Source organism: Denticeps clupeoides, chromosome 17, assembly GCF_900700375.1.
Source record: "Denticeps clupeoides chromosome 17, fDenClu1.1, whole genome shotgun sequence".
NCBI lineage: Eukaryota > Metazoa > Chordata > Actinopteri > Clupeiformes > Denticipitidae > Denticeps > Denticeps clupeoides.
Genome location: NC_041723.1, coordinates 6,607,363 through 6,633,273, shown reverse-complemented (window position 1 = coordinate 6,633,273; position 25,911 = coordinate 6,607,363). Strand labels below are relative to the sequence as shown.

Below are 25,911 nucleotides of genomic sequence, written 5' to 3'. Positions count from 1 at the left end.
CAGCAGACGTCTGAATTATGAATGCGCCGCCGGTTTGAAGGAAGTGCTCCATCTGTAACCATACACATCAGGAATTATTTAAAACGCGACGTAAGGGACGGGTCTCCCGGATGCGTGAGGAAAAAGCGGCAGCCCCCGACACTTATCTCCTCGCCTCCTGAGAGACGAGCGGATCTAATATCGGGCCAGCGCTCGGCAGGAGATGTTAAATGACCATTATATCAAAAGGGACACGTTGTTCTTGGCTATGATGGGAATAAAGAGAAATAGAAAGCTTTTCATTAGCCCTGGGTTTACTGCTGGGGGAGCAGGTGAACTGAGATTGAGCTGGAGCCTTTCCGTGTGTGTGTGTGTGTGTGTGTGAGTGCTCTGCTGGAGATTAATGCACTGCAATGGAAGCAGTGTCTTCTGAAGGACACTACGAGCTGTATTAAGAGACTTCCCCAGCGCTTCGTACAGTGACCAAGACGACGGGGAATTTTCCAGTATGCATATCCATCGTGCTCCTCAAACTTCCCTCTGAGCACGAGAACGGTGCTTGGATGTAAACTCCACTTTTCTGGTGTCAGACCAGTCAGCAGTCCTGAATACGCAGGTCAAGATTGAGGAAGGGCCCAAGGGGTTTGACAATGACCACAGGGGAGGTTAAACTGGGGTTAATGCAAGGATGCCCATATTTGCATTTGTCATTTCTGGTACCAAAAATTATTTAAAAGGAAACTGGTTGTAAAACGAATGCCTTTAACCTGTGTTTAGTGCTTTATTAATTCCATTCACACACAGCACAGAAATTGTTCTTGTAAAGTTGAAACTGCAGTGAACATATCACTCAAGAGCAGAAAACACTTAAAGTGCATAAAAAACCTTGACAGTCAGGAATATTACAGGTGCTCTGACTTTATTCATGCTCAAATGAAAAAAAAAATGAAATGAATTTTTGCAGAAACAACAAGCTAGGGGTTCCTTCCGAGGGTGGCAGGCACACAGTAACAGCCAGTACAATGTGGAAACCTGCTGTATAACCCTCACGACATGTATTAAATACATACGAACATACCTATACGCAGTATACACCATAAAACGATACGGTGTATTATGATATGCTATTCTGATTTAAAACCCACAGATTATGCTTTTTAAAGTCAATGTTATGCTTGCCTTGAAACACAGAGTTCAACTGAGGTCTTTTCATCATCCATTTGAGATTTCTGCATACATGATTAACCTTGTTCAGGATTAATTAGTCAATAAGCACAGTTCGCCACGCATACAGATCTTTAAAATTTTCAACACTTTGGTCTTCTTGCGATAAATGCATTTTTTACTGTAGTATCTAAATCATCAAAGCAAGTCTTTCTAACCAAACAGCAAAATAAGTGTTCTGATCAAATGATTTCAGAACAGAAAAGAAAATCTCTCTAATGAATTTAACAAACAGAATGCACCTACGTAGAGGTACGAACCACGTGATTTGTGAAATGGAAATAAATGAACTAACCTAACCTATTAAAACTTCATAGACATTACTACATAAATGCTGCCCTCCCCCTCCCTTAACTGCCTTCTTTTATCTGAGCCGGAGTATTTATTCTCATTCATCGGAGAGTATTCCACTGGAGACGCCAAATTTGCACAGTCTGCAATAAGCTGCTAATTTCTTGAGGGCCTGAGAGTGGCTGGAGGTTATTATGAAGGGATACGCAGACAACAGCACAGCTTTTTGATTGTAAATTTTACCCAGGGCTTTGAGTGGTAGCTTTTCTGTTTAAATAGAGCCCATTGCGACTATGAGACTAATAAGACGCACACACACACACACACACACAAATGCCAAAAAAACACATGAGACGCACAGCAGAGAAGCTCAATATTAACACTAAATATAAATGCTATTCTACTTACAAAGCTTTGAAGAAAAATAAAAGTTAAACCACATAATTGTAGATTAGATTTAAATGTAGAAACACAGCGCCGTCATTAAATGTAAACGTGAAACAGACCTTTGTCCCAAGCTCAGGTCACCATGGACCCTCACCTGCAAAAAATAACACCATCCCCTGACCCTTGACCCTGTGACATCATTGTTCTAACCCCCACTTTAAAAAATGCAAACCAGGAAGGTGTCTCCTATTGATGTAGTGGCGTATGCATGTGGGGTGAATTTTTATCAGGGGCTTTGACAGTCACGGGCTGCCTAATGTGCCCTTCATTTGTGCCGGATGGGAAAAAAAGGCCATTAAAAGCAGAACATTAGCCTGTCCGTTTCCCGACGTGGGATGTGACCTCCTGAGTCCCTCTCCACTCCTACGTTCCCAGGCCCAGTCCTCACACCGAATGCCCATACAGGGCCGACGCCCCCCTTACTCAACACCTTGCTGCTCCGCCATCCGCCTCCGCACCTCCGCTTTTCACCAGTGAAGCTTGGAGCCCAATTTAGTTGGACAAATGTGACAAAAATGTTATACTCATTAATGTCATACTCATTTTTGAACAACATACATACCGAGCAATAGTCATTTTAAATCTACTTCTCCAAAAGTTAGTACAAAAGTTCTGCATGCTGATTGGTCAGTGCTGAGACCATACTGTTTGCTGATTGATCAGACCCCTGTAATCTGATGGTTCACTGAAAAAGGTTTAAATCTTTGGTGGTCCCAAATTCATACTGTACAGCCGTCCTGAGCAAATGGGCCATTTTTCCTCGTATCACATCCACGGCATGGAATCATCCGCAGAAATTTTCTGGAAAGTAGAAAACCCCCGGCTGTAATTTTTAATCTGCTGTTTTCTATTTATTAGATGTTTCACGGGAAGCGTTTCCCCCCCATTTAGTGCCATTACAATGTTTTTCGCATAAGTACATCTTCTGCAGCTCGGCAATTAATTGTGTTTCTAGTTTGTGCAGTTAATTTCACACTGTTAAGCGGCGTGTAAAAACACATGAGCGCCCGCGTAATTACGGAGGCGAAACCGGCGAGACAAATTTATCCGCAGCTCAGATATTAACGTGACCGGACTCCGGGGGAACAAACACGCCGCCCCCCGCCCTTAAAGGAGTCAGACGAGAGAGCAATCACGGGCCCATCCGCTACACCCACGTCCATTAGAGCACAAACAACCACCCACGGGCCCCTGCAATTAACCACACAGAGACACAGGCTGCAGGTAAAAATATAACACATTACAGAAAGAGAGAGAGAGAGGACGGGGGGGTGGGGGGTGTTCACTCGCTGGCCAAATTAATAGAGACAGCTACCCGGTCTGGTCCAGTTGTTGGTACAGATTGTCTTCCGCCCCGATGTGAAGGGTTTGGTTTCCTGATGTGCGGCCCCTGCGGTCCCCACTCAGACCTCTCTCTGTGCTTCTGTTCTCCTCGTGCGGCTACAGGGCAGCTTTACGGTCCCCCCCCCGTTTCTACTCCCGCTTCTGACAGGGTGAGCGCCCTGCTTCGGGGTGATTATGAGGTTGCCGTGGTTTGGAGGGAGGCTGCTGTCACGTGCAGCCCTACTCGGCGGGTGATGGCAGATAAATGTGTCTTCACAGGGGAGCTCCTCCGGACCAACAGCTAATCAATATAAAGGGCCGATGAAATGGCCTTCATTAGGCAGCTATGAGCCGAACTGAAAGGTTCTCTCCATGCAATATGTTTATGGTATAATGTGTTAGAGGATAGGATGCAAATATTAAGCCTAGGGTTAGGTTTATGCTTAGTTGAGGAGGTGGGTACACATTTATAACACATGTGTTACATATTTATTACTCAAGGCACTCCCAAATGTGTGTGTGTTAAATTTCCTGCTTGCTCAGTGGTGCAGTGGGTATATAAACCCAGTATTACAAATTTAGAAATGGATACCACTTCCGGTACAAACGTATGAAAAAAAAACTTAAATGTATATGTTATAATATGTATATGTATTTATGTATGTATAACGTTTATGTATATAATTATGTGTGTATAATGCACTTTAATTGTAATGTGTGGATAAATGTGGATTTCATGTATGATATTTTTAATATCTTATTGTTCTTTACAGTATATTTTGCATTGTTTGTCTTAACATAAATAAAGATGATTCTTATGCTTGTTAAGGTTCTATATTTTAACAATATATGCTGACAATGATGCATTTAGCACAGTCACATTCCTGGGAACCAAGGGTCACTTCTCGTCCACTCACTGTTCTTCATACACTGAATATCATTCAATGTCACTGTCTTTCTCCCAGTGCATTCTGGGTCATCTTTCTTTCTCTGCATTATGAGTCATGCGCGATAATTCGGTAACCCTTTACAAGCGGTCAGCGTGTGTGTGTGTGTGTGTAGACAGACGGCAGGGTCTGAGTGGGCTGTCCTGTGCCGTGGTGCTTGTTCCTGTCGGACAGCCGGAACCTTGTGCTCATTTCCTGTGTGCGATGCTATAATAAGCCCAGCGTGGAGGAGAGCGGAGCGCGGGTGAGCCACTCTATCTGTATGCCGAGTTAGCACAGCACGTCCCCGCCGCGTGCCAAGCTCGCTCTCTCGCTCCCTCTCACTTTCCCCATGTGTGTCAACCTTGACCCAGAGTGCCGGAGTAAGCAAAGAACCACGAGCAGGAGGCGAAGGGAGAGAGGCGGAGCAACCAGGGCGCTGCGTCCTGCCTACACAGCCCTCCCAAAAAGCACTCGTGCCAACAAGCTGTGTTCACATACCTCACCTACGTACTGTAAGCAGAAACAGCGGCTGGAATTACACACGCGCACGCAGCTCCTGCAAAACACGCCTCTGACCCTGCCGCATATCACGCATGCACACCAACCCTGCTCCACACACTCCGGAAAGATCTATGACATCCACACACAGATATGTAACTTGTGTGAGTTTGTGTAAGTGTGTTATTGTGTGTGTGTGTTTTTACAGCATTTATCAGACGCCCTTATCCAGAGCGACTTACAATCAGTAGTTACAGGGACAGTCCCCCCCTGGAGCAACTTAGGGTTAAGTGTCTTGCTCAGGGACACAATGGTAGTACGTGGGATTTGAACCCGGGTCTTCTGGTTCGTAGGCGAGTGTGTTACCCACTAGGCTTCTACGACCCTTCTATGTGAGAGAGAGCAGTAGCCTACACTATGTGACTGAACACCATCTTAATAATTTACATGTGATGTAAAATGCACTGATGATATTAAAAGTGTTTCTAGGACATTTGACGTTTCCTAAACTACACCAGGATTTGTACGGGGGGGCAAATACAGGGCACTGGTGGCCTAGCGGTTAAGGAAGCGGCCCCGTAATCAGAAGGTTGCCATGGTGCCACTGAGCAAAGCACCGTCCCCCCACACTCCTCCCCGGGCGCCTGTCATGGCTGCCCACTGGTTAGGGCGATGGTTAATGCAAAGGACGCGTTTCGTCGTGTCACCGTGTGCTGTGCTGGAGTGTTTCACAATGACAATCACTTCACTTTCGCTCTTCAAATATAAAAAAACACCAACCCTTGGAAAGTGGAAACCAACGAAGAGCAAAAAGCTGAGAGAGAAGACGTAGCAGCTCTGTACGTCTGCAGGCGCTGCCATGGTGCAAATGAGGTCTTTGGTCCAGATTACTAACACACTAATTCCAGCGAGCAGACCTGCCACTTCCCATGTTCGGTGAGCGGAGAGGAGCCCGGCCTATCCCCCGCCCCCCGGTGAAGGGAGGGATTCCTCAACGGCCTGGGGGAACGCCGACTTTTGTTTTTCTTTTTGCTTTTTTTTTTGCGTCCTTCTCCTGCAGATGAAAAAAAAATTGACATCATAATGAGAGAGATTGAAGGGAGACCGGAGAACAGGAAACGCGGGACTTCTGGGAATCCGTACGCAAATCATTAAAAACCCCCTTTTATCATGGAATTTTCTTCTCCATGGCCTAAACACGACGCGCGCCAAGTGCATTAAAGGATCTTCGCGTCCCTCGGGGGGGTGAGGCGTGCGCCAGCCCACTGGTCTTCTGTACAGCTCCGGCAGCCTTTGATATCCCTGCCGGTACGCGCATGACAAACACGCGGCGTCTGGTGCCTCTCAGCCGCGCGGCGTGTGAAAGCTGCGCCCGGGCTGGGCGGAGAAGAGACGAGCCGATCCACCGGCAGACGCTTCCTCGAGGAGTGCCTGGCAGCCGTTTACCTGCTCTGTAAACTGGGGTATTTCTCTGGGTTTGCACTGACTGATGTACATATTAATACGATGTGGAGGACCTTTCTAAACAACTTTGATGCTCTTCACCTTGAACCAGGGCAATAAACAGAAATTCTTTTTGTCCTTATTATTGATGAATTTGTGTAAGTGTAAAATCGAACATGACGTGAACATACTGGTCACATTTCATTCAAAATTCTATTGTCAGAAATAACTAGTAAGTTGAAGAAGAAATTGGTAAAAAAAAAAAATATCTCATGAGATATCAGCAGCTCGTCATGTTGAAAAGGGGGCGTGTCGGTGTGGACTTTCAACAAATGATAGACATGGAATGGCTGCCATGGAAATGCCATGTTTCTCCCAGAACGACATATTAGATGTACACACTGAACATCTGTAATATAAGCCAGTGTGACACTTCCTTATATTGTCAGTTATTGGTGAGATTTGTACCCCAGTTCCATAAAGACATGAGTCTGGAATTGGCCGTACAACATCTGTCATATTTCCAAAATTAAAATGTAAAATTTCCACTAGCGAAGTCTTATTCTATTGCAATCAACGCTGCATTTTCAATTATTGCCATTGTGATACAATAATATCACATGGGCTAGTAAAACAACACTTACTTAACAAATACAGTATTAGTTTTAAAAAATGAAATAAGAAGAGTTAAAAAAAGAGAATGAAATAATGATATCTGCTGTTAAAATGAGTGTGTGCCTCGAGTCCGGATGTGAGTCTCTGTGGTGGATTGGAGTGGGGGGGGTAAAAAAAAAATGGCAGGGCGTGCGCGGCACTCGTCGGCCGGCTAATTGGGCCTGATGATTCCCGCGGTGACTGAGCTCCCGTGTCACACTTTAGCTCTGCCCTGTTTAGCATGTTTCCTCTCAGAGCTCCATTTAAAATGATGACAGCGGCGGAACGCGGGCGTGTTATTACAGCCGGCCCGCTAAACAGCAGCGCGCGGCCTAATTCTCCTCCTTCCCATGTTTGACATTTTCAAGTGGGTGGCACTTGAGGTTGAGAGCCTCGCGCGCCGAAGACACCTTAAGAGGCGCGTCTTTTTCTTTTTTTTAAAGCTTACCAATTTATTTCCCTAACAAACCGCCCCCCTCTCCTCTCTTTTTTTTTACCCCTCGCTTCTCTCTCTCCCTCCCTTCCTCACCCAGTGTGCGCGACGTTAAATAATTATCCTTGCGGAAGAGGAGGGGGTGAAAAAAAGAAAGAAAGAAAAATGCCCGGGCCTGACAGTCCTGATTATATACAGCGAGGCCGGCTTCTGCATTCAGCTAATACGCCCTCACTTGCATTTTGATTGATGTGAAAGTGTTCCTGCTGCACTGATAAGCGTGGAGCGGAATCCTCATATTAATTTGAAATTATTCTAATTGCAGTGAAGGCTAAGGCTGCCTCTCTCTCTCTCTCTCTCACACACACACACACACACACACACATTCTGATCCTTTTACTCCGTCTGTCTCTCCGTCTGTCTTCTGTCTTACACACACACAGACACGCACATTTTAAATCTCCCAGATACCGTCACTCTTTTTCCCTCACACATGCAGAAACAAAAATGAATGCTTGCATGCGCACACACACACACACACACGCACACACACTCACTAGATGACTCTGTCTGGAGCCCAACTATAGACCCTGCCGGTCAGGTCATCGGGTCGCCAGGTTACAGCAGCCGTCTCTGAGCTATTGAATTTTGCAGAGGTTGAAAGGGTGGCAAGAGTGTCTGGGTGAGGTCCACTGTCAGTGTCCTTCACACAGAAAAGGACATATAGCAGGAGGGAGAGGGAGGAAATAAGTAGCTGAGACAGGCCAAAAGAGAAAAGACCAGGAGAAATGGGAGAAAGCATTATGACAAGGGAAAAAAAGCAAATGGAAGAGAAGGAAGGTGCAGATCTCCCAACGATAAAACCCCAGTACAGTTCCTAAAATCTCACAGACCTTTGCAGACCAGGGGGCACACCTGAGTGCCACCTTGCCATTTAACGTACCAGATATCTGACCTGATCAGGGTGCAAAAAATTCTCAAAGATACAACAACAAAAAAAATTGAAGGTTGCACTGGTGCGACCAGCCATTCTGGGAAATAAAGTCTCTGTAAACTCCCTGTGGTTCAAGCAAAAAAAAAGATATTAGGAACATATCGTATTCTAAACCAATCAGCGATCATGAACGACATGGTTCAACTCTGATTGGCCATGGTCCATTCCTGTATGTTTGAAAGTGTGTGTGCTGCAGTCAGACAGATAGACAGAGTGGTATAGAGCTTTAATCAGGCCTTAAAAGTAAATCCTGACAGGTTCAGCTTTTTAAAAGCCCGAACCCAATCCAACGCCCAACCAACATGACTGTTTCAACATGCTTCACATTTAAACACCTTTTAACTCAATTTTTAATGGTCAAAGTTTTTTGCAGTTTTTAACTCAGACTTTGTCGTTGCCAATGCAACCAAAATGTAATCGGCAACCAAAAGGCCTTTGTTTCACTGCCTCAGCATCCATTTTCACGCTAATCCATTTTTGCGCTAATCACCTGTTTAAATTTCAGTTTTTAAATTGCACTTTTACCTTTCTTGTACAATTGTGCTTCCAATAAAGAACTTTACGTTAACCACACCAGAACTGAATCTGTAAAACTGCGTTGTTAAATGCAGTGCCATCAAAAATTTGGTGCACCTAACCTTTGTGTAGGGGGGTGGTTTGTTAGGGAAATACATTTTTAAAAAGTTAGACACACCAGTGCAACCAGTGCAACCAGTGCAAAAAGTAAGTGTAGAGCCCTGCTGATGGTCTAACCCCCCGACTTCCAAGCAGTAGTTACAGGGACAGTCCCCCCCTGGAGCAAATTAGGGTTAAGTTTCTTGCTCAGGAGCACAATATTGTGATTTGAACCTGGGTCTACTGGTTCTTAGACGAATGTGTTACCCACTAGGTTACTACCACCTTGGCTACTACCACCCTAGGCTACACTCTTGGCTTCTCCTTAAACCAGACTATGGATATAGTTTCCCAGCAGCCCTGAAAGTCTTCCTATGTTGGGTGTTTTTCCTTCTCTCATGTGGGGTAGTGTGGCAGTGGTGGCCTAGTGGGTAAAAACAAGGACTCGTAACTGAACTCCAAATAAAAATGTAATTTGTTAAGTACACATTCATACACGGTATGATATGCAGTGAAATGCTTTTGCGACTGCTATAGACCTCAATATTGCAAATACAAGTGAACCAATTGCAAAATAAGTGTAACAGGGTGAAGGTGTGCAAATGTGTAAAGTGAACATAAAGTGAAAATCTGTGCAAAAAGGTTCAAATCCTGAACCATCAAGGTGCCACTGAGGTCCCCTTGATTAAGGTACCTTCCCCACACACTTGTCCCCGGGCGCCTTTCATGGCCGCCCACTGCTCACTAAGGTGATGTGTTAAATGCAGAAGACACATTTAATTTTGTGCACCGTGTGCTGTGCTATGCTGTGTATCACAATGTGTATCACTTTTTTCACAATGTTACTGATCACAAATGTCACAAAGCTGCTTATGATGATGAACATAAAGCAAAGTCGTTTAGCAGGAGGCCTGACACCGATGATTAAGGCCGTAAGGACCTAGTGTGTACAATGCTTCGAATGTACCCAGTCACACAATTAGGCACGGCTAGCAGCTCCTAATACGCAACGGCGCGGCATTTTCAATAAATCTGAATTAACTGGTATGACTACGGCCTACAGTAATAACAATAAAGAGCTCTGCCCGTGGGCTGGGTGTGATATCAGACATCTGTTTGTGCTTACAGATGGTAATTACCGGCATATGTGCCTTTTGGAGGCTTCTTGGAGTCAGAAGTGGGTAAAAGCCGAGTTAGACCTGTGCTGAAATGATCAACTCCAGGAGGCATTGAGATTACAATACAATCAATGCATCAGCCACAAAACCTCCAATATTTAATAATAATGGCTTTTGTGATTTTTTAAAAATACTGTGTTGTTTTTAACATCGTAAATGAGCAACATGTTCACACACACACAGAAATAATATTTATCCCTCTGCAAGAGGCATGTGTTGACTGATTTGAATAGGAACAAATATCCTGAACATTTAAATAGTCTTGGTTATAATACACACATTACATAGTTATTACTATGGTCCTCCAAATGAAATTGACTGCAAAGGTGTCTGTACGAGTGAGGAGGTTTTGTGTGTGTTTGTTAATCTTGCCTACAGAACTGTGTGGGGGAAGGAAAGGCATCTCTGATTCTCTCTCACTCCCCCCTTCACTCCCCTGATCAAGGGCTCGGATATCAGAGACAGTTTAGGAGAATCTCTTCTGCTCCGGTTGAGGCACCATGTTTCCTTCAGCACCGAGCATGACGATCACACACACACAAACACACACACTTACACACACATCAAATTCTTCAAGTCCTTCGCTCCAATGAAAAGCAGGGAGAAGACGATTCTCCTGAAGCAACCCTTCAGACTTTTATCCATTCACCCAACAGCAGCACTAAAGGCTCTGGTTGGATTGAGGGCAATTAAACAATGTTCTTCTTTCAGCAGGAAGAGTATAAATTATTTATCAAAAATAATAAAAAATAATCAAGGCTGTCAATCAGTTAAAATTAACAAATTTATCACACATTTTGCATATTTAAAACTATAATAGTGTGGGAAAGAGGCTCAGACAGGGAGTGATGGGGAGATGATCTGGTCTTTTATTTATTTATTTTAAAATAAAAACCCCAGCAGACTATAACAGTAAATAAAATGGAAATAAAATTTAGAAAACTTAGTGCTAATTACTTTTATTATCTCATATCTTTCAGTCAGGCAATGTATACTTTTTTAAATTTCCACCTAAGTGCTGATTCAAATAATAATTCAAATAAAACGCTAAATCACGGACACCGGAAGTGCGTAAATGCGCCACACATCTGAATCGGCTGTAGAGCCCCCTCACCATCTGTCTCTGGCTAAAATGTATTTTAATGTGCTACATATTTATAAATTCACTGCATTTTTGACAGTGCTAATAATAACATTAATGCATTTCAATCAGGGAAGTGCAGAAAATGTCTTGTTCCTCTCCAGAGATAATTAGCCATGTGAATGTGAAACTTATACGCCACATGCCACAGCCATACACACCCTCTCAAAGTCACATGACACCGCGCTCTCAGGCAAATGGCATTTTAGCTGCTGATCCTAATTGCGCAAGGCGACTGCAGTGGTGACGCGGGGCCCTGTAGCAGCAGCATGGCCGTGACCGTGACCATCGTACCTCACCCTGCACCCGGCAAAGGCTCGTGGCTGACCTGCTGACCAGAGATTACCCCGCCTCTGCAAATAATGACACATAACACCAGCGGGGGGGGGCGGACGCAACGCACCTAAAACACTTTTGACAAATCTGCCTTCTGCCCTTCCTGTCGTGAAATTTTAATCAGGAAAATAAACAGCCGCCGCTAAGTGTGTGTGTACCTAATCCTGCGCAAATGCTGACTTTCTGAGGAAAGCGATACAGAGCGATGCAGAGGTCAGCTCCGTTCCGGATTGACGGGGAGCCGACCTTTCACTCCTCTCCTCTCCACCGGCGGCTGGACTCCGCTAAGCCTCTCCGAATAGAACTCATGTAGTCAGCATCATACTTTTCACAGTCTTTCAAGGTGGGTATTGAAAACTGCCACCGTGCTTAAGGCTGGTGTCATACATGCCGTGCAAAGGCAATATGATTTGAGGTCAGATGTGGCCGAGATACCGTCTTGAATCTGGGTTGCAAAGCCCCGCGCCGTACGTTAGCACTGCTGTTCAGTTGTACAACAGATGAAAAAAAAGTACATTCAGCAAGAGATACAGCTTCAGTCTGATGAGAAAAAAAAAAGCCTGTTAAAAGATTCTTGTACAAATCTTTGGCCTATGGTGCATCTGTGCTCTCATTCCCATAAATAAACTGGTGGACTTTAGTTGGATTAGGAATGGTCCAAAAATCACACACCAGAGTCCTAAACACTTAAAGAGTTGTCGGTGCAGCAAAAACAGGCTCCTGTACCAAGTAGTGACGTGGGAGGCTTCAGTAAACATATAAAAATCGCCTCTAGATTAGACCACTGACATCCGCTTTTTCCCCCCGTATGTAGCATTTCTTTAAAGAATTTGGCCCATAGAAAATACGATCTATTTAGGGACGGTTGAAATGAAAGCACATCATTTATTTATTTATTTATATTAATTTATGCTGACCGTGATTCTTGTGAAAAACGAAGAAAAAAAAATAAAAGTGCCCCCTACACAGTCCAGTGCGGGGGAGAACGAGGGGAGCATTTAATAATTCAAGTTTTATTCTTTCAGGATATCATGAACAGGCCAAAAAGATTAAGGTAAAAATATATCTATCATATATGTATATAGCACGGTGTCTTTCAAACACCAATAGGAAATGAGTCTACAGAGACAAGCAGGGACCATCATTACGTGCCGGTAAATATATACAGCAACATGCAGGATAGTACGGGGCAGTGGCGGCCTAGCGGTTAAGGAAGCGGCCCCGTAACCAGAAGGTTACCGGTTCGAATCCCGATCCGCCAAGGTGCCACTGAGGTGCCACTGAGCAAAGCACCGTCCCCACACACTGCTCCCCGGGCGCCTGTAATGGCTGCCCACTGCTCACTCAGGGTGATGGGATAAATGCAGAGGACAAATTTCACTGTGTTCACCGTGTGCTGTGCTGCTGTGTATCACATGTGACAATCACTTCACTTAAAAAAGTAACCGTGGATCGTAAGTAACAGTCAGACCAGGTGTGAGTGGTGGAGTATAACGTATAACGTCCCGGTTTTAGATTGTACTACCGACTGAAAACACAGGCTGTTTCTCAAGATAGGTGTTAGTCTGTGTGTGTGTGTGTGTGTGTGTGAAGCAGGCCTCAGTTGGTGGTGCCCTTTTAGCCTCTGACCTGATACGTGTCCTTCTCCCAAAATCTTAGTTTTTTTCACTATTTTATTTTTTCTCTCTCGCTCTCTCTCTCTCTTTTCAACCTTTCTTGTTGTCACAGCAGAGTCTAGAGTCGAGCCAGCAACTCGACCGCCCCTGTGGAGCAGCATCACGTCTCTGACCTGCTTTCACCGGTGGCGGCCAGGTCACAGCAGCGTTTGCCCCAAACCTCGTCAGTCCCTCGAATTCATCTCAAATACCATTAATACACCTCAATACGGCCATCTGAAAAATGATCGATTACAACAAGCAAGCTAATAATGAATAAGAAAAATAGAATTCGTCTGCAGCTTAACAAAAGCTTTAAGGCACGGCCTAATAACTGATGCTCGCTAAAGTCTTGTTCACTGTTGGTGCTCAGCCTTGGTGCGATGGCATCTGACGTCTATTTAGTGTCGGACGTGAAAACGTCAATGGCACAAACGAACAAAGTCTTCCTGACCGGATGTCCACGCGAGACGCGAGCGTGACACCGCGAGCAGGGACTCCGGGTAATGGCCGGAGACCAACCGCCGGCCGCCTTATTCATATATCTGTCGGCTCATTTCTTTCTCTCTGGTAGTTAGCTCCTGCAGGGCGCTCGGAATTAATGTCAGCCGGCAGAAAATAGACGTGGAAAGCTAAAATTCAGCACTTTCCGAGAGGCAATGTTATTTATCAAGCTAACAAGGAGAAGAGGCTTCCCGCCTCAGCGCGGGGCCCAGGAAATATGTGCCATTAAAGCCCAGCTTTGGCTGCGCGGCGTGTCAGGATGAGCGGGAGGGATGGGGGCGGAGGCGGTATGGATGCCGCGGCTGTCCCAGACCCATCCATCCCCGCCGCCGGCAGACGCAGATGAACTGACCGCGGCAGCGGCCCGCGCCTGGAAGTCTCCGGTGTACCCGGGGCGCTGTTCTCACCTGTATTTACACTGCCTTTACCGCACGGCACAGCACTCTGAATGGGCGGGAAAGAGAGAGAGTCCTGATGCGCATCTTCATGTATCATCCGTGTGTGTGTGTGTGTGTGTGTGTGTGTGTGCGCTGCACATGCGCACCGCGCCCAGGCCACAGGCATTTGTCAACGCATGGAGAAAATAGAGCGTTCCCCTTTTTCCGGTCCTATGCGGCGCGCCAGCTCTCAAAAACAAACGGGAGCGCATGCACGTGTGCAACCGGCGACTTTTTCCGAAGCTCTCGGTGTTCTGGCCATGAAACAGAGCAAAGGGCTGCCCGGCAGCGCAGAAACGTACGCAGGGACCCCTCTGGCACGGAAACCGGCCGAGACGGGCGGGTGGTCCCACGTCCTGCGCTCATCCCGCTCTATTCTCGGAAAGCCTGCGCATTGCGAACAAGCAGCACGCTCGCGCAGAAACCCTATACTTCTTTACCTCGGGTGGCAGGCCGCCGCCGAGGCAGAGGTCGCGCCGATTTTCCCAAAACCCTTCGCGCCTCTTTTGGAGTCAAATATTTGCCGGCACAGCGAGAGAGAGAGAGAGAGAGAGAGAGAGAGAGAGAGCGAGACGCAGGGAATGAAGATGTTAATATTGGTTCTGCGCTAAGCTGTGTTGACTCCAACGTAATACCCGGCATTAAGATACAGTTTAATTAGACACATGCTAATAATGCTGGCATGCCGGCGTTCGGGGGAAAGACCGGAGGGGGGCGAAAGAAAGACGGATTTGCCAGGGCAGGCCCTGAGCAACAGGAAAAGCCTCGGGGTGCCCAGCAAGGTGTTTTGGTAGAAAAAAGAATAAAGCTTTGATATGTTACTAATTAGCAAAATACAAAAAAAAAAAAAAAAAACATATATACATATATTAATACCATTTTTTTTTATTATTATTTTGAAATATAAAATCTAGCTTGCACATCGAATTAGAATGATTAAAATGACTTTATATTGTAAAAAAAAAAAAAAAATGCATTACAGAAGATTTTATACAATTTTACTTGTCATGCTGGAACCCAGATGCCTGTCACAGGATCCTGGCTCCACTGAAAGCAGTAACTTCGGCCTCTGTGGCCCATCGTCGCGTATAATTTACAGGGTCATCCGAATGGACACTAATATTTTTAACCTCATAGCGCCTTCAGACCCCCGCTGCTAAATATAGCCCACCTTCTGCATGACTTTGGTGTCTTATTATGCCTCGTTGCTCTCGAGCAGTGCATGGAATCCTACGCACATGCGCTTCCGCGCGTTGCCGCCATTGCGCACCTGCACAGGCACCTTGGCTCCCCGTATGAACGTGTTTTGCGACACGGCCTAGAGGGCACGTTTGTTACAGGCGAACACCAAGTATGCGAAAGACCCGTATCCCTTTACACTCCTGAGTAGCACAGATACCCAACACCGGCGATGCGGCGGACCGAGCGCGAGAAACTGACCGTTACTCTTCCTCAAACTCCACTTTCATTTACATTTACAGCATTTATCAGACGCCCTTATCCAGAGCGACTTACAATCAGTAGTTACAGGGACAGCCCCCCCCCACAGAGACACTTAGGGTTAAGTGTCTTGCTGTGGGACACAATGGTAGTAAGTGGGGTTTGGACCTGGGTCTTCTGGTTCATAGGCGAGTGTGTTACCCACTAGGTATTATTCTATTTATTATACCTAACTTGTGATGTAATGTGCATCACTCGGCCAACCTGCCTCATCCTCGTTTCGTATTTTTCTTCTACGCTCTCTGGCCCCACAACCCTTACTTATTGTCCAATGTCCAGACTGCCATGTTGTGATTGTCGTTCTTATACATTTACATTTACATTTACAGCATTTATCAGACGCCCTTATCCAGAGCGACTTACAATCAGTAGTTACAGGGACAGTCTCCCTGGAGCAACTTAGGGTTAAGTGTCTTGCTCAGGGACACAATGGTAGTAAGTGGGATTCGAACCCGGGTCTTCTGGTTCATAGGCGAGTGTGTTACCCACTAGGCTACTACCACCCTATACTTGCACCCTTTCAGCACCTTGCCTTCACCAGCAGTTATAACTTGAGAAGACAAATGTCCAATTTGCAAAAAGCTGCTGTGTGTAACGTTTAGGAACAGTCACTACTACCTGACTTCCTCCGTGTGGGCCAGAAGTAACAACATGCAACTATGTCCACCTCAATCAAGAGAAAGTTCAGACCAGACATGACTGGCTTATGAAGTGTAATGTGTAATGAAGTGTAATCAGAACTGTCCACTGCCTTCATAACAGCAGATTCACGGCTCACTGCATCCTTTTTAAAGCAATTTTATTAGGTCTTGGAAATAATTAAAAAAAGAGTGATGTTTCAAGAGTGATGTTTGTACTGAACACGCATGTCTCGCTGTAGAACATCACAACAGCCTCGGTGCAGTGGTTGGTCTAGCAGACCCGCAATTGGAATCCCGAACGGCCTTGGTCAAGGTTCCAAGGGTGGTGTGTTAAATGCGTTAAACTTTTCGTTGAGTCACCGTGCGCTGTGCTGCAGTGTCTCACAATGACAATCACTTCCCTTTTTCAAAAAGGTCTAGAATTCACAAGTTTGTGGGCAGGTGCCTTGCGGGTGGACTGGCAGCGGCCCCCACCCGGCCCAAGCTGCATGGCGCGGCGATGAGGTTTCAGTCCGGCCCCCTTCCTCCCCGCCAGCACCGCCGGTGCAGCAGCAGCAGCAGCAGCCTGCCTCGCCACGCCGCGTCCTTCCCCTGTCGGGCCTAAAATAATCTGACCCTCAGCCAGACAGCCTCCTCGGCACCACCTCGCCTGGCCGGAGACAAGGCGGAGAGAAGCCAGGGGATGGAGGGGCCGTGTCCTCCAGGCGCGTTTTAAAAGTACCCCTACGTCCTCTCCGACTAGCCTCGCCAAAGTGCCCTTAAGTTGGGGACAGGGGGAAAAAGCGCTGGACTGTGCAGGCACCGGAGTCGAGCGGACCAGCTTTTGTCATATCATATTCATCTTGTGTTCACGCAAAACAACGCAAAACACACACACACACACACACACACACAAAGCTGCAAAACACAAATAAACGTGCCGACATAAACCAGCAGCAAACATGTAAAAACACACACAGCGCGCACTAAAACCCGACCCATGCAAACATGCATACGCACCTTTACGCAACACACACCGCATGTATTATAGAGAAAGTAGACAACGCACAAATCGGACATATTGTACACGAAGCACCGATGGCACACACACTCGAGCAGACAGTAGGTGCATTATTCATCTACTGAGTACTGAACACACGTGCAGCTGTGTATGACAAGCGGCTTGTGAGAGTGTGTGTGTGTGTGTGTGTGTGTGTGTGTGTGTTATCAGGCCTGATAGAGACGGCCCCGTTCAGCCTGTGGGGCGAGTCGAGTTTCACAGGCTGCAGCTGCTACTGTCACCGTCCCCGTCCCCCCGCATTGACCACTTCCATTAACTACAGCCAGCCCTTCGATCCCCTCCACCTGCCTCCAGCGCCCCTGCCCGCCTGCCCACCTACCTGTCTGTCCCGCTGTCTAACTGTCAGTGCAGCGCCCTGGCATCAGCGCCAGAATTCACCAGCCAAACCACATTCAGTCTACTGTGATGTGTGAAAGTGTTTAATTTTTTTACACTAATGCCTTTGCATGCATTTAATTACCGGAACCCGGTGTTCAACATTGGGTTAAAAAAAACAAACAAGTATTTTAAATAAATTTATATAAAGACACGTTTCTGACAGGCCACAACATGAAATTTGAAATGGATTTGAAATGAACCCCGGTGCTTTTTAAATTCACCAAATTCGTCACAGATAAACTGCATTTGAAAACTCTTCTAAATAAAATTACCACTAAAAAGATAAACTTAAATCTGATATCCAGGTTTTTTCTTACGCCAGAAGAAAAAATGGACCCTACCTCAGACTTTTGGGGTCAAAGGGCTGGAACGTCTCTATTACAGGTGTAGAAATTTTCGGGACGACCTGACAGGACAAATAAAGAGAGGAACGATCAATACGCAGGCACATGCTGTTAAAAACACACGCAAGCAGTGGTCAGTGGCCGTCCTACACACACACACACACACACAGGCAGGGGTAAAAATGCAAGGCATTTCAAAATGCAACAAAGGCAAACACAACTGTAACAATTAAAAAAATACGACCGAAAGAATTCACCACTCATTTATTTAAAATGAATTCTTTATATGGCTAATTATTCTTAAAAAACACTGCTGACACTGATACAAATATATTTCTAGATTTGATCAAAAAGTGTTCGCGACATCTGGTCACTCACATGCATATTCCCAAACACACACACACACACACACACTCACTCAAGCACACACTCTGGCATGCCAGCCACCCCCGACATACACACATCACAGATTAGTACGTGAAGCACACTGTGAGGTCGGATTAAACGTTTTGAAACTTTTCGTATCTCCTGCCGCTCGGTATACACTGTTCACCAGATAGTGAAGAAAGAGAGAGAGAGAGAAGCTCGAATCTGGGCTGACCGGACCCCGCCCGGCCCGGAGAATGACCCAGCACACACACGCTCTCACTCACAGCACCACAGGACAAGCGGCAGGTTTTTTTCTAATGCAACAGATCAGATTTGGCACAGTGAAGATCACACACACACACACACACACACACACATAAACACATAAACACAGCACCGTCGGATTAGTTGTTCATCAGCATGAGAAGCAAACAGTGCACTGCGGCTCAGTCTTCAGGAAAGTTATCGATACGGCGGAGACAGGCAGACCCACCCCTCCCTCCCCCCACCTCCCCAAGGGCGAGTTTACATATTCCCCTCGACGCACCGTCACCGGCGGAGCACGTGACTTCGCCGCGTGGGGTCAAGGCCCTTCGCACTGTAGGTACAAGAGGAAGGGGAAGGGAGAGAGAAGAGAGAAAAGAAAAGACTTTGGGAGCGTCATACTGTAGCAGGTCACCTTGCCTGACTGGTAGATCAATGTCTCTTTGACTGGATGACGGGGAAGGGAGGGGGTGTTGGGGGGGGGGGGGGGGGGGGGGGGGGTACGAGGAGGCGCTGGGCCGCTGATGAGAAGGAAGGAAGGAAGGAAGGAAGGAAGGAAGGAGCGTGGAAAGAGAAAGCGACAGTGAGACTGGGAGGGGGAAGAGGGAGACAGAAGCCCTGTGACTGCACGACTGCGGCTGATGTTAAATACCGGGGGTGGGCCGTACGGAGGGGGTAAATCACCTTGCCGGCTTCATTAAGATGCAGGTACAACACCGACTGGGCGTGGGTCCAACCCTGAGATGCGCACCGGCGCCGCGTTTCGGAAAGGACCTCATTTTACCAGGCGGGGTGCTGGGGGGACAGTTCCTCATTCACAGCGATAGCCTGGTAAACAGGTATAAATGTACCCAGTTTAAAAGGCTGTTGTTCCAAATCCCTGCCGTTATCAGAAGGACAACCGGTCGGGTGACATGCTAAATTTAAGGGGCCTTATAAGACCTTCTTCTGTCCACGATGAAGTCTAAACCAGAAAGTGTTTTCGACACAGGAAGTGATGTGTATTACAGGGAGCATTAATAACAATAATGTGCGTGTGTGTTTGTATGTGAGAATGTGTTATTAACAGATTTTTTTTTCCATTTTGATTTTGGTTCAATACATTTTTTAATGAATTTCACCCTTTTCCATATTCAGTCTGGAAGTCTTGTATTCCCACCTCCCACTCCACTCACCCCCCATGTAAGGTGTACGTGGCGAGAGAGAAGGGGAAAAAATGTTAAATTATTAGCTTTTCAAATAAATGCCACATAAGTCAGTTTTACGGAGGCGGGGGGAGGGGTGGGGCTTCTGGGACTCAGAACGAGGCGTTGGGGGCGGGGGTGGGTGTTACGGTGGGGGGGGGGTCGTGATAGACGGCTACAGGAGGAACATAAACCAGCCTGATTTAAATCACTTTAAATGTAAATGTTTATCTGTGGGATGCAGATGAGAGCCAAACGGAGGGAACCCAGACCATTTCCCTGGGAGATGCTGAGCCCGTCCCTCCCCCCCCCGCCCTGGCCCAATCGTCGTGGTGACGTGGCCTGTGAAGTATTGACTGCATCATTGGGTTAACATGGGTATCATAATGGGCTTCTCCTCTAAAGACTAGCTGCATGCAAAGATACCCCAAGACAGAAACATTACAAAAACTGTTAGTTAAAAGTTAAAAACATGGAATTTCTACTTTCTACAACACTATAATATGGTGTATAATATAATAACATTATATATTATATCTTATATTACTTTATAAGAATGAACCCCTTCAATACAATGCTCTTTCACCAGCAATCTATTAAATTAATATGCTTTATTATATATATATATATATATATATATATATATATATGTGTGTGTGTGTGTGTGTGTGTGTGTGTGTGTGTGTGTGTGTGTGTGTGTGTGTGTGTGTGTGTGCACGTAAATATATGTTTATCTATTCATTTATTTTAAAAAAAGCACATGAATTGAATAGAGCGTTGGTGAAACAGTGTTTTATGGAAAACAAATACATATGTATAATATATATATATATATATATATATATAGTTTTTTTTTAAGAATACAGGAAAGAAGAAAAAGGTATTAAGATAAAAGTATTAAGAAAGTAAACACTGTACAGCCAGTATTGCCGACTCTCACTACGACACTTTGTTCAGGATTAATGAGTTATTAGGCCGGGTCTGACAATGTGCCTCATGCAGATAAATGTACAACTGTAGAGCGGCAGGTAGTACATAAAACAACACGCACACACATAGAACACATGTGTCAGCACACAGTGTGTGCTTAGAACCGAGCACTTCTGATGCCAACCCCCCCACCCCCCCCACCCCCCCGAAAGAAACGACCATTTTCCAGTGCCACGGCCCCTAAGCATAGCTGCAGTCAGATCTAATTAAAGATATTAGCCTGTAATGTATGTAGATGACTTAGATGTCGATATGCATAAGTCTTAGTGTGATTTCCCCATTGTTGACCTCCAATACGAAAGCCCAATATTGTGACAGAAGACAACTACATTATCTGTAATAACCTAATCGTGAAAGATGAGGCCAATGATTAGAGCGCATGTGGTGTCGATACCGCGGAGATTATTAAATTATGTTGAATACAATATCGCTGTGGCTTTGCACGCCGCCGGAGTGCCTCGGCCCATGCATGCAAAACGCGCGCATTGTGAAATGCGAAAAAAAAAACCTTCCTGGCTGATTTGCATATTGAAGACGCACGCGGCGCCCCGATCTAAACGCGGGTCATGAAGGCGAGCCGCACACCTCCATCGGCAGACAGCCGTCAGCACTCCGACCGATGACGAGTTAAAAAAAAAAACTACATTTACCAATCGCGAACACATCGGCAAGCCTCGTCTTTTATTATAACAGTATTTTACCGTACAGGTAGGCCTGGTTACACCCCTTACCGGGGTCTCACAGTCAGGGGAGTCGGCAACTGTAGTTCTGGGTTATAACGCACATGTAATTAAGCAGCGTGCCATATTGACCTAATCAGATAGCGAAGCCATAAATTACAGCACGCCGGCCCACCAAGAGCCGGTGTTTCCCCCAGCTGCGGTGAATCGGCAATAATTTATCATTTTAAAGGAGCCGAAACAAGGTCTGTTCCCCACTATTAATCACGCGGACAATCATTTCATTTTCCTCGGAGGTAGAGGCCCCGCCTCCCCCCGAACAGGCCGCGCCGCGGACGCGCCGGGCACGCCGCCGCTCGGGGAGGGGGATCGCAATCTAGTGCGGCAAAGCCGTCGTGCCGTCACCTGCTCCGGCGCCCGTTCTCAGAGCCTCGGTGACCGGCCCCCGGCCAACGCGTACGATGAAGGGGCTGGAGATACGCTCGGAGGTCAGGGGGTCAGGAGGTGCGTGCGTGCGGAACAAAGACGCACAGATGCCGCACCGAGAAGACGAGTAGGATAAATTAGAATGAATTAAAGAACAACAGACGTCTCCCGGGTCTGACGTTACTGAATCGCCGCCTTCCGTGCAGATCTGACGTTATGATATTTTGGAAAGGTCAGTGCCACCACGCCGCTCGCCCGCGCTAAAGGAAACCGTTCGAAAGCGAGAAACCCCGCCGAATTACGCGCCTACAGCGCATCTATCTGCAACTCTGCCAACGTTCCAAGTTCGCACACATCCGCGCGGCCGCACTTTTAGGCCCCTTTTGCCACGAACGTGGGTTTGAGGGCCCAGACTAGGCCCCCGGACGAAGCTTGGCCTTCAAGCACAGGCTGCGGGGTCATCTTTCCCAATTTGGAAAGAGGGGTTACAGCTTATCGCACGTTGGAGTCCTTCACCAGGAAATATAATTTTATATATATACACACACACACATACACACACACACACACACATAATGGCTCTTTATGGTGAGGCTGGCCAGTTGACCACAACGTTGTGAGGAAACAGGTCACATTCGCTCGTCCACCTTTTCATGTGCGCAGCGCGTCTTTTGACGGAAAATGTCCTTCTAGCCAGCGCGACTAAAAGAGGGGCGACGACAGCAAAAAAAAATTATAATAATAACCAAACGCGTATAAAAAAAGATGAACGTCGCGCTCTTGGACCCTGAACCGGTCTGGGGGAAAAAAATAATAATCAAATTAATCCAAAGTTCATGATTTGGTTTACCTTAAACGTGCATTTGTGCACAGGTGCTGGCGCAGAGGTAAGCTGTAATGCGCGGCGTGTGTGTGTGTGTGTGTGTGTGTGTGTGGTTAAATATGATAACCATTAGGATAATTTACTAGTTTTCTTTAACTCGGCGTGCAAAATGCTTACCTTTACATTGTATTTATACGACGCGACAATGAATCGGTTATAAACGCTTTAAAAACTTTAAACGAACAGGGAATGAACGTGTGGGACGTGCCCCCCCCCTCCTCGCCTTGCGTCATGACGTCATGGAGAACAAAGACCGTATAGCGGCAACAAGTGCCGTCTTTGTCATGAACTCGTGTCATGAAAAGGGCGAGCCGCGGTCCCCGAGACATGCGACTCTATTATTATTTTATTTTACCCAGAAAAATAGGGAGAACAGGACAGTTTCGTTGAAGTGTTTAGAAATTTATTTAACAACTATTAAGGTCGCTCCAATTTGTTCACTTGTTTTGTATGGTACAGGCAGTCGCGGCGTGACAGCCAGTCGTCTGGTCTAAAATACCTGGTGACATTCCGGTGACATTTTAATTGACAGCATTCAGTTCCTCCGGAATCTGCGTGGAGAGCAGCGCCTCGGGACAAAAGACACTTCCTTACTCTCATAATACGTTGCTTTTAAAACATATACCGCGTCAAGGGACATGTCCACATGGAAGGGGATTCAAGTTTCTGGCACATGCTGCGGAACTGCGCAAGTTCACATTGTACATATGAAATCATACAAACAGCCTTGAAAAACAAAAATGGAAATAAGTTAAAAAAAAAAAAAAAAAGCCAATTTGCACGGGTCATCGTGACGCGTGGGCCATTACGCACAGCACAGGAGACCCCATGAGACCCCAACACCTCCCCACCCCGACCCGTGGCGGACCTGTACACGCCCAGACATTCACCATCATCAACAGAGACAAGAGGGGGCTCGACAATCCCACAATCAGCAATCATTTCAGTGCTTCATTTTTTTTTTAACAAAAATGAAAAAAAAGTCCCAGAGACAGTCGGAGCCACAGGCGAAGCCCCCCATTAAAACCAAGTTCGTATAAATGAAAAAGAAAAGACATGAAATGAATGAAAAGGGAGGATAACCCGCACATGGCCAGCATGCATGGGTGGACAGTGCCAAATAAATATATATTTATAGATAAGTCTCTTTTCTTTCTTTCTGCGTGTATTTACATGTACATGGAACATGAGGCGCGATCGGACATGAATATTTCAGAAGTTAAATGCCGGCGTCCGGCCGGTCGATCCCAGCGTCCTGCACCGATAAAAGATGCGAACGTTGCGCACACTGACACGTACGACAAATAAAAACGCGGGAAAACTGGGGGTTTTATTCCTATAAAATTGTAAAAAAAAAAAAAAAAAAAGTATTTCTATGTAGATTAAAAAATATATATATGATTGTGTTGTTAATGCATAAAAAGAAAAAAAAAGAGGAGGTCTGATTGTAAGCGACATCGTAACTTTGGGGCGATTTATTACCGTGTTTTTTTTTTTTTTTACCAAAACCAAAAGAAAAGTTATTTTAAAAGTTTTTTTTTCTCCTTTAAGCGAGTGACCAGAAGAGACTTAATGAACGAAACCCCCTCTGGCCGGCAGGAACGGACACGTGGGCGAGTTTTTTCCCCTCTTTCACTCACATGAAAAACTCCGGGGACGACGGGTTGTTGTCGCTGCCGGAGCCGTTTTCTCGGAAGCCGCTGCTGACCAGCTTCTCGTACTTCTCCTTGTAGGCGTCCCTCTCCCGGACCAGCCTGGAGATCTCCTGCTTGAGGTGGTCCACCTGCTGGATCAGCTGGGTCTTCTCGCCCTCGAGCAGGTGCCGCTGCTGGACGCGCTTGTACCGGCACGACTGGGCATAGCCCCGGTTTTTCAGGGTCCGTCGCTTCTGCTTGAGCCGGATCACCTCTTCCTTGCTCACCCCGCGCAGCTGCCGGTTCAGCTCCCGCACGGACATGGTGACCAGCTGCTCGTCCGAGAAGCGGTCGTCCAGGTGCATGTGCGGGTGGCCGCCCCCCGGGCCGCCGTTGGCGGGGATGCCGGGCGCCGGGTGGTGGCCCCCGTTGTGGTGGTGGTGGTGGTGGTGGTGGTGGTGGGGGCCGCCGTTCTGAGCCGCCGCGGCCGCGATGACCGCCGACACCACCGCCGCGGCCGATCCCATCTCCTCCCCGGCCATGGCGCCTCCCGCCCCGGCCGCGCCGGCGAACTGCTGCCCTCTAGCATAGCCGTCGAAGGACTGGAGCTGGTGACTGCTGTTGATCAGCGCCTCCACCGCGTCCTCGGGGCTGAAGCCCAAAGCCTCCGGGTTCAGCTGCTGCTGGTAGCCGGTCATCCAGTAGAAATCCTCCAGGTGCGCCTTCTGCTCGCTCCCGGAGCCCGGGCTGGGCGCCGAGAAGCTGGGGGAAGGCGGAACCGAGCTGCAAGGCGTGCTCATCGGGGTGGAAGACAGGGATCCCCCGGCGATCAGGCGGCTGCACTGGCTGATGCTGCGATCGGGCTCCACCGGCTCCTTTTTCACTTCAAACTTCATCAGATCGAAGTCATTAACATATTCCATGGCCAGGGGACTGGTGGGCAGGTCGGAGTTGCTCATTGCCAGTTCTGATGCCATCCTCTTGCTGTTGACAGTCCTCCAAAGGGGGTGAAGAGCAGCTGTCAGACCGGTCGCGTTTGAGACAGCGTGAGCCAGCTTGATTTCTTTATTTATTTTCTTCAAAAAAAAAAAAAAAAAAAAAAAAACGAGGAAAAAAAAAAAACGAAGGAAAAAAAAAAAAAAAACACAACAACCGAGGCGGGTTTTTTTTCTCTTTTTTTTTCTTCTCTCTTTCCTCTCGCTCTCTCACTCTCTCTCCCTCTCTCCCCACCCGCGACTCTCGGCGGCGGCGGCTGCGGCGCGATTTGTTTTATTCTTTTAAATTAATCTAGTGGCCGGTGGGTTGGTTTTTTTCCCCTATCGCTCTCCGTCTCTCTCGCGTTCTCTGAATTTGAAAACATTTAACACCTTCGCTTTTTTTTTGTACAACAGCCGCGTAAGAAGATGAAGAAGATGAAGAAGAAGAAGAAGGAAAAAAAGACAGAGGTTCACGTGTGGCAAAGAAAAAGAGCAAAGGA

General features: G+C 46.7%; 1 protein-coding gene across 3 annotated transcripts in view; it reads right to left on the bottom strand.

Annotated features, from left to right (window-relative positions):
* Nucleotides 1-25,481, bottom strand: part of LOC114766515 (transcription factor Maf-like) — a 76,118-nt gene extending 50,637 nt beyond the window's left edge. Inside the window, exons 1-3 of one of the 3 annotated variants that reach the window (XR_003742820.1) lie at nt 24,441-25,481; nt 18,921-18,971; nt 18,002-18,066 (exon numbers count right to left, since the gene is read on the bottom strand). Coding sequence is in view for 2 of the 3 variants with exons in the window: in XM_028957295.1 (XP_028813128.1) it covers nt 18,039-18,066; nt 24,441-25,411 (999 nt within the window). In the remaining variant the exon portion in view is untranslated. The remainder of the gene's footprint in view (nt 1-18,001; nt 18,067-18,920; nt 18,972-24,440) is intronic. The other 2 variants (XM_028957295.1, XM_028957294.1) reach the window with 2 other exon arrangements.
* Between the last annotated feature and the right edge of the window lie 430 nt (nt 25,482-25,911).